This window comes from Diplotaxodon limnothrissa, linkage group LG9 (genome assembly GCF_057381915.1).
Source record: "Diplotaxodon limnothrissa isolate DT_005_m linkage group LG9, D_limnothrissa_male_GT1.1, whole genome shotgun sequence".
Taxonomy (NCBI): domain Eukaryota; kingdom Metazoa; phylum Chordata; class Actinopteri; order Cichliformes; family Cichlidae; genus Diplotaxodon; species Diplotaxodon limnothrissa.
The window spans coordinates 4898367-4907872 of record NC_140604.1 but is presented as its reverse complement, the minus strand read 5'-3'; the positions used below and the strand labels follow the sequence as shown (position 1 = coordinate 4907872).

Below are 9506 nucleotides of genomic sequence, written 5' to 3'. Positions count from 1 at the left end.
ATGGAAGTTTGTAATGGTCTGTTAATTTAGGTTTAAAAATATGCAAATAATCTTAACTCATATTACATTGGATTATTATTAATTTCATTATTAAATCATTTGTTGTCAGTTAACATTAGCTAGTTGGAGCCTTACATGTGTCTTTCATGTTGCTCGATAACCAGTCCACATACCAGTAAAAAATCTTTACCCTTTTTTGTTTTTTAAAGAAAAAATATTGTGATGCCAATTCTTTCTAGCCTATAGCACGTTTAAACAACAGAAGTCCTTTAAAAACAGGCACATTTACATCTCAGGTCTCTATAACCTGTGTTAACTAATTAATGTAGGTAGTTAAAATCACAACAGTGGAAAATGCATGAAGATTCATGACTCATTGCTTTCCCTACATAAGCTCACTTTATAGGTTACAAGTATTAGTATCAGCAATGTTGCTCTTAATTTACTTGAGATTGATGCCAAAATTTGCACACCACTCATTTCCAAATGAGACATGAAATGTTGGACGGCGCAGCCATTTCTTCCTTCAGGGCTTCCAGAGAAAACATGACTACCTTGTTTCATTTGAACATAATTGATTGTAATGGACTGAACATCATTAAACAATATATAGAAAAATGTAAGACCAATTGAGAAAGTTAAGCTGGTTATGTTGGATATATGAGGTCCTTATTTACAACTTTAACAACCGACCTGCTTTTTTTCTTTAGTGTGCTGCTACTGCATTTTCTGATTTGATCTGCCCAGTGTAGAAAATCACACATTGAAAGTGCAGCTGACTCTCACTGACTTGAAATGACTGTCTCTGCAGTACAGAATGGATGGGTGGGCTCTGCAAACAAAGATGACAAGCTTCTTTTAACACTCAAACATCAGGATGGGAAAAAAGCCCGAAATGAACATTTACTCTTCTGAGGTTTGATGACAACAAAAAACTGTAATCTGTGATATGGGCTGGAGGACTGAATTATGAGAATCTAGGGGGTAGCTATCACAATGCTGATGTTCCCATTGTCATCGTAAAATATAGCAAACACTGAGAGGAAATAGAGTGCATAGGAAAATAAAAAGAGAGCAATTTCACTTGTGATCAGGCACTTGTATTAGCGCACATCCTTCGTCCTTATGTATGGCAGCTGAAATAACCTTCACTCAAAGCTGTGTCTTTCTACTGGCTCAATTTTCCTGAAACAGTAACTGAAAATCATTAACTAAAAAGGCAGTATTGTGCAGAAGTCATTTATAGCTGCATTTTGTTGAGTAAATGCACCATAGCGATAGAATGGCTTACTCCATCTGCACAGCAGGTTAAAAGCAACCACTGAAAATATACTGCATTTAATTTAGCTTGGTGCTATGAGTGATTTATTTTGAAAGTCCCATTAAAAGAGGGGAAAAAGCCTTTTTTCCTAAAGTGTAGAGGTTACAGGCAATTTTTTTGCATTAGTCCAATTCAAGTGTGGACAAAAGGAGATTAATTTGAGTGTTGTAATGAAACTACAGCCTACTGATAGACACATTTATTTGGAGCTTTTGAACAGCTTTTGAGAAAGATAGATTGTTTACTATGTGTGAAATAATTGCCTGTATCATTAAAGTTCATTAACTTAAAGCACTCTGTGTTTCTAACCATCACACTTGGCCCTTAGTTGTTGCTCCTTCAAACGCTGGTAATTTCGGTGACAGATATCCAGAACAGAACAAAAACTAATCTCAGGTAATCATAGCCTAGCACTGTATCTATATAATTAAAACTACAATGTAAAACCAACAATATGGTTACAAAATGCTGCTGCAAAGGCTGAATGTTTACAGCAGTACCCTTAAACAGTGAGTAACAATAAGTGAGACTCATCATGTGCAATCAGAATTCAAAGGCAAAAAGAAAAATTGTACAGTTTCAGTTTCAGCATGATAGAGTGAACGTTGGTGACGTCTTTAAGGACTTTGGGTGTTCAACCTGTTGCTTGCAGATCATCAGCTCATTCTTGCTTCATTAGCATCTGTCTAAGAAGGTTCTCAGTCATCCAGGTCATCATAGTCGAAAGAGCTTGGAAAGAAAAGTGTCTGGACTTCTTTAAATTTCCTTGAAGACATTTGGCACCATGGCATGTGACTAGGTAGAGGATCAACAAGGGGTTCATGACCCCCTTGGGGGACACTCCCATAGGGCTTAAAATCTATCTGGGACTCTCCATCAATTGCTCTTAGAACTGAAGAAGCTTCTTGGATGAGAGGTGAAACGTCTCCAAGGAAACTTGAAAAAGTCCAGATGCTTTTTTTCCAAGCTCCTTAAATCCCATTACCATCATTATTTCAACCTATGCTGCTATCAAAGAATGTGCAAAAACACATTGTGCTTTGTGGACACAACAACAGTTGCCTTGTGTCAGTTAAATTATTTGAATTTGTGCAGTAATGCAATAAAGAATGTTTTCCGGATAGTATCATTAAAATCTCGATCACTTCTCTAACAAAGTAACAAAGTTCGTGAATATATTCAGTAAAGACAAATCCACAGCTTTGGCCATTCTAATGCAGTTTTGGATATTTTGGCAGCAAAAACATTTAAGGACATATTCAGAGGCTTGCAAATATATATTAATGAACAGTATTTTCTAGTGTAGCTGTATATCAGTACATACAATTTGAAAGAACTTTCTTTTATAAACAAATCACACAATTAATGTGCTCTTACAAACAGAGAATAAGTCAAGGCTCAGAGTCCCAAGAAAGATTAAAGGTCTTTCAGTGTGAAAGAGAAGGACAACAGTGGCTTTTGACTAAAAAGCTTTGGCACTTGGTTAAAACACAGCATGAAAATTAAAATGGTATTGTGAACATCTATCAGGCTAATCAGACAATTTAACAGAAGAATACGATGATGATATAATACCAAAGCAAATCAATTTTCACATAAAAAATCAATTTGGTCAAACCCGTATGGGTCACCTCTTCAACACCTGAAAGCAACCTTTCTTCCCCAGGCATGAACTCCAAATGACCTCACTTTTAAGTGCTTTGGGAGTGTCATGGTTATTGCCATGTGCAGTTACTCTATATTACATCTACTGAATGATGTCCTATTGACAGCTTTTAAAGAATATGTATAGCTGCAATTTTCCCTCAAAGTGCTGCTTGTGTGATAAGGTTTGATTTATGATCTTGATCCTAAAATCTGAACAGATTGGAAGTAATAATCACAGTGTTGGACGCATATACCTCCTATTCTCCAAAAGATGGCTTGCACTATTGCTCACAGTTCAGACTTATTTTTTCATAGCAAAATGTAAATTAGGTAACCCTCTAGCAGTCCTAACCTGTATTTGAACTGGTCCTATTTTGGCATTGAAAGCTATTCTCTCAGTGTTTTTCCCCACAACAATAATCAGTCACTGCCTCTGTGCAATCAAAATGCAATGATTTTGAAACACGTTGACTTGAAAAATGAATAATGTCTCAACTTCAAGTTGTTTGATCAAGAGCATGTGAACAAGGATGATGTTTCATGGCCATAAGCAACATTTGCAAGTACCAGAACATGATTACATTATTAATTGTTTTGACACAGGCAGAATGAAGGCTAAAAAATGAACTCAGGATCAAAATTTATACAAAAAGGAGAACTTGTCTTTAACTATAGTTAAATCAGGAATAGGGTTGCTTCTCATCGATGATAATTTAGACCTCACATTTTACCTGTAGACACCTTAAACATAGCTTTTACAGTAAGTGTAGACACTAAGCTGACACATTTCATGCAAGTAAGAAGAATGTAATTTTCCATTAACTGTGCTTAAATTCTTTCTGAATTCTCTCAGTGATATAAAATTGGTCTTTAAGACATTTCAAACAGCTGATCATCTTACTATTTACGACTGAAAAGTGGGGAGAAAAAAAAATAAGAGCCTGAATTGGGCAATATGTCGCCCAAAGAACTAAAGTAAAGTTTAAGTTTAATACCCCCAGGATAGAGCTTGGGCTTTGCAGTAGAGGCAATTTTGTGAGCCTTTTTGTCACGTCAGCTTCCACAGTCCTGAATGAAATTAAGATTTTGAGAAGGCACTCATGGCCTGCAAGATGCTGCTACTGAAGCCATGCAGTAACCCCTTAACAAAGAGAATAAATCTCTCATGTGCATTAAGTGTCTGCATGAAGAATGGCAGTGATCTGAGGCTGGGGAATCTTCTGCCCTCCACCCATTCCACCATCACCCACATTGCTACAACAGGAAAATAGGGAGGAATTCATGTGTTCCCAAAACCTAATAAGTTCAAATGTGGTGGTATATGATAATATTTCACTGAATATATACACCATGTTATAATACAACCCATGGTGAGTATTATTTCCATCTCCTGTGGCTGCGTGTTTCAAATAGCTGTACAGCACTTTGTTTGAAAGCGCTTTATAAATAAAGTTATTATTATTATTATTATTATTATTATTATTATCATTATTATTATTATTATTATTATTATTATTATCCGATTGTTAAGTGATGACGTGACGAATCCTACTTCCGGGCCTAAAGTAGTCTGCGTTTAATATGGCTTTTGTGTTGTTAACATGTTTAATGTTTTGCATTTTCTTCTATTTAATCTCAAAAAGCTCCTAAAACAGTCAGTGATCCCTGTTGACCTCCCTCAGCTTTTATTACCACTAATCATTTATTTAAGCTCAGTTTTTAAACCCTTAGGATGTAACTGCAGCCCAGCCCATGCAGCAGTATATGAATGACTAACCTCGTATTGTGGAGGGATTATCTCAGTTGTTCTCCTGGCTGAAGTTTGGTCCTTTTACAGCATCCTGCCATGCGATTACATTTGTTCCTGACCACCGAGAACACTCACGTTAACTTTTATCGAGTGGAAAAAAAGTTAGCTTGTTTATATTATGCTAACATAGCTGTGTCGCTAGCGGTCACGTAGCACATCGTTATATACCAGCTAGCCCAACTTCAGTAACCCTACAAACGTCACTGCTTTTTAGTTTTCTGTCTTCATTTATGCTGGAAGTGATAACAGAGCTGTACGTTTTAATTTGTTTCCAAAACCCCGCAGTCAGGACATGCTATATTGCTTGGGGGAGCTCGCGACGAGGCTGCCATACTCGGCGCCATCTTGAATCCAAATCCCTGGTCAGGGACTTCATCCGCTCTGCACTACCCGACTCACTGGACCCTCTACAGTTCGCTTTCCTCCCTCCAAGACATCTACAGGAAGCGCTGCCCGAGGAAAGCGGGGAGGATCATCAAGGACTCCAGTCACCCCAGCCAGAAACTGTTCAGACTACTTCCATCAGGAAGGAGGTTCTGCAGCATCCGATCCCCAACCAGCAGACTGAGAGACAGCTTCTTCCATCAGGCCATCAGACTGCTGAACACGTCATAGACACCTCAGCTTCACTACTGGAACTTTAACATTATGCACTCCATACTGTACAGTAATGCCACTGTTCTGCACATGTCTCAACTCTGTATATTTTTATATATTTTATTTATTGTTGATTCTATTTAATTTGTAAAATATGTGTATATACACACACACACACACACACACACACATAGAAAAACATTTAGTATACACATCCAGAAATTTTTTTTTGCATATACTATTATATATTGTACTTACTTTTCCCTCGAACAGTCTCTCACTGTCGTTCTCTAAAACCTAAAAGAGAATTATGGATTTGATCAACTGGTCTCTGAATGCTATTGACACCCTTTTCTCAACGAGAAGCCTGGGCTCGGGAGAGCCTGAGTGCCCTGGAGGGACTTTCCCTGCCGGATACACGATGGACGGGTGGCAGACCTGGAGGATCTTGTGCCTGGCGGGACTGTCTATCGAGGACGCTGAAGATATCTACCTATTCGGAACCATGATAACAGGGTTCTTGCTGATCGGAGCTGGCTTGGCCCTGACTTATCGGAGAAATAAGAGAGCGGAACCAGCTGTTCAAACCCCCCCAAAGCTGACCGCTGGAATTGAAGCGATGGGTCGAGGCGCGACCTCTCACACCGAACGCAGTATGGTTAACACCTTGGAGACGCTTACAGCTGCCGTGAAGGCTCAAACTAACACCACTGAGCGTATGATGGGATACATCAGAGAGGGGCCTGCTCATAATGACACCCTTGAGCGAAAGTTGGATCACATCGCAGAACGGCTCACTGCAGTTGTGGGGTCTCAGAATCAAAAGAATGACAACACCACGGAACAGAAGTTTGATACCATCATGGGGAGGCTCGCGGCTCTCCAACGGGAGATCGAGAGACCAGTGTCAGAGTGCTAAATTCGGAGCTGCTCGCATAAAGGAGAAATCAACAATATTCAACATTTGGACACCACGGCGCCAGCTGCTAGGCCCAAGGCTGGAGCCCACCAAAACAACTCCCTGATAACGACTGTGTAATGACTATTCTTCCCATCCCATGCAAGGACACCTGGATTGGCTGGAGGACTGTTTACTTAGCCTGATAGGCCGAAGGACACTGTCTCAGCTGAACTATGGACACACACACACATACACTTACACTGATAGGCACTCACTCATCCCCCCTCCCTTTCCAACGCCTTCGATGCTTGTTTCCTGCGAGGGAACACGGCGGGTCTGTGTGCCGCGCTGGAATGGTAGCGCTGTGCAGGGGGGCTGCTGTGTTCGCTTCGGATTACTCCTCACCCCCCACCCACCCCTGTAGCTTGTCATGTCTTCATAATGTTGTGCTGTGGACATTTATGTGCTCTTTGTGCAGAGGAGTTTTTTTGTTTCCTGTTCTCATGCTGTCCTACCATGGAAGCACAGCATGAGTAGGGGTCTCTTTTTTTCCTCTTGTACTTTCCCCATTGTAGTGTACATTTCAATGTTTTTTTCTCTGATTCTACCAATCTCCGACCTGTATCCCCATGTAATGTTTGTGCTATATGTGTAAGGTCAGGGGGTCCCATTTCACTGCAGGGCAACCTGCATGTGACGAATAAAGCTTTGATTGATTGATTTGATTGATTGATATATTTATTAGTTTCAGATTTAGCCATTCGTATATTTGCCTGTTTATGTTATTGTATTTTGCACAACTCTGTTGCTTGTGAAGCTCGCACACAAGAATTTCACTCACATGTACTGTACCAATGTACCTGCACATGTGATGTGACAATAAAAGTGATTTGATTTGATTTGATTTGATATTGTATTTAGATAGAAGCTAGCGAGCTAACTCCCTGCTAACTTCTAACTCTGTTAAATGTCATGAATTCCATTTTCATGGATGCCTGGATGTTAAACTCAATTGTTACACCTGGTAGAGCAGAACGCTGATCATTTTATTAAAGATGAAAGACTAGACAGTTTTTCAACTCTCAGTAATGCCATAGTGATCGTTTGATATATGGACCTGCAGCGGAGTTTAGGTCCAGACACGGCTAGTGATGTCAGACTTAACGCCCGGATAGCAAAATGTGTTTGAAGAGACATCTAGTGATTCAGGGACCTATTGTGTGTTCCCTTGCAAATGTGGCATGTGGTCCAGCCAGTGAGCAAAGATTTTCCTTTTTTTTTTTCATGTGCTCTGAGACAGCACAAGATGGTAAAGTGACATGCACCACCGTTCAGATTGTTTGCTTTGGACAGTCTCCCTCAGATGCCTTGTTACATTTGAACGCTACACTGATAGTATCATCTTGGAGGTGAATTCATGGTTTACATTTTAATGAATGCTAAAAAAATTTCAACTGGTCTCATTGCCCACCTAATATACCACCTCTTATTACCAGTGATACTCATTACCAGCATACAGCATTCAGGTCAGTTTGAAATAGAATTTGATGTTGGCTATCTCCACAAGTTTGTAGTCCCCAGGGAAATCACAGAGCACACAGTGCAAGATTGCAAGATTTAAATCTTGTTTCTTTCTGATCACACTGTGTATATCTGAGTGTGCTGGAGTTTTCCTTCTTTGCATCTCAAGATCTTCTGAAGTGGGAATAACAGTTGTGGTGAGTACTTTGGCAACTTATTTGATACCTTTGGACATTCTAGTGCCATGAAGTTGACAAAATCTATATGTCATCATGGCAAAACAATACTATCTGGTCTGTAAGTCTGATGTCATTAGCCGTTTCTGGGCCCAAACTCCGCTTCAGGTCCCAAAGTCAAACGAACACTGCAGCATCACTGAGAGTTGAAAAACTGATCATCTTTAATAAAATGATCAGTGTTGCTGCTTTACCAGGTGTAACAATTAAGTTTAATACCCAGGCATCCATGAAAACAGAATTTATGAAATTTAACGGAGTTAGAAGTTAGCAGGAGGTTAGCTCACTAGCTTCCACCTAAATATGATATAGCATGTTCTGACTGAGATTTCTGAAACAATTCAAGTGTACAGCTCTGTTATCACTTCCAGCATAAATGAAGACAGAAAACTAAACAGCAGTGACGTTTGTAGGGTTTCTGAAGTTTGGCTAGCTGGTATATAATGATGTGCTACGTGATCGCTAGCGACACAGCTATGTTAGCATAATATAAACAGTGAAGCTGGAGGATGAACGCTAATGCTTTTTTTCCATTTGATAAGTTAATGTGAGGGTTCCTAATGGTTAGTAGGGTTGCCAACCGTCCCTTAAAATACGGAATCGTCCCGTATTTCGAAACAAAAGTACACGTCCCGTATTGAGCTAATAAGCGACGCACTTTGTCCCATAATACAGTGAGAATCAAAAGTAGTCTATAAATGTTAATGGAATTAACGCTTTATTTGAAAACATAATTCCCAGCCCCTCTCCTGCTTTGTGACCAATGAGCTGACAGCACACTTATGACAATTCGAGTATGACAATTCAGATTATATCATTGGTCGAGGAAAGGTCGTTTACAGAGAAAATACCGGAAGACAACAGATGACCACAACAAGAAGCATGGCCAACAGGGAAACAAACGCCGACACTACGGTGCAAGTCTCGGATGACAGTACACCTAAAGCTGGGCAGACACTGTGTGATTTTCAAACTGCACGATTGACTCGCAGGGGTTAGAAGTTGGTAGGTCACGATGCAGGGTCTCACACTATACCGCCCGATGCTCTGATGCGACCTGAGAGCTCACACTGTGCGTCCATAAAATGAAGGTTATAACAGACAATCTGTCGCTCTCGCTTTCTCTGTCTTTCACTCACACAGACACACCACCACCATCAACTTTGCTAAATTGCTAATGAAAAACATTGATCAGGCAGCTGTGATTGAGCAGCAGTGTAAATCCAACTGTTTTCACGGTTGTTGTGGTCGTGATAATTTTGTGATGCCACATCGAAAAGGCTCGGATGAGCTTTCCAAAGTTCTACAAGTTGTGCCTCCATGGCTTGTGTCCAGATCACACGCTGCACAGCCGTGCTGCTCCGTCTTTTTCACCGACGTTTACGTGTTTGCGCGTGAGCAGTGTGAGCGGCTGCGGTGACACCCTCACGAGCGATTGATGATCGGGAGCTGGTCGTGAGGTGTTAATCACTT

The 9506-nt window shown here is 40.2% G+C and overlaps 1 protein-coding gene across 1 annotated transcript; it reads left to right on the top strand.

Moving 5' to 3' along the window:
• The first annotated feature begins 5685 nt into the window (after nt 1–5685).
• LOC146625018 (uncharacterized) lies at nt 5686–6296 on the top strand. The gene has a single exon (XM_085361891.1). The coding sequence runs from the start codon at nt 5686–5688 to the stop codon at nt 6292–6294; it is 609 nt and encodes a 202-aa protein (XP_085218017.1). The 3' UTR covers nt 6295–6296.
• Nucleotides 6297–9506: the final 3210 nt, after the last annotated feature.

What these genes read in the sequence shown, in the direction of transcription:
- LOC146625018 (XM_085361891.1), top strand. Translation starts at nt 5,686, where the DNA reads ATGGATTTGATCAACTGGTCTCTGAATGCTATTGACACCCTTTTCTCA.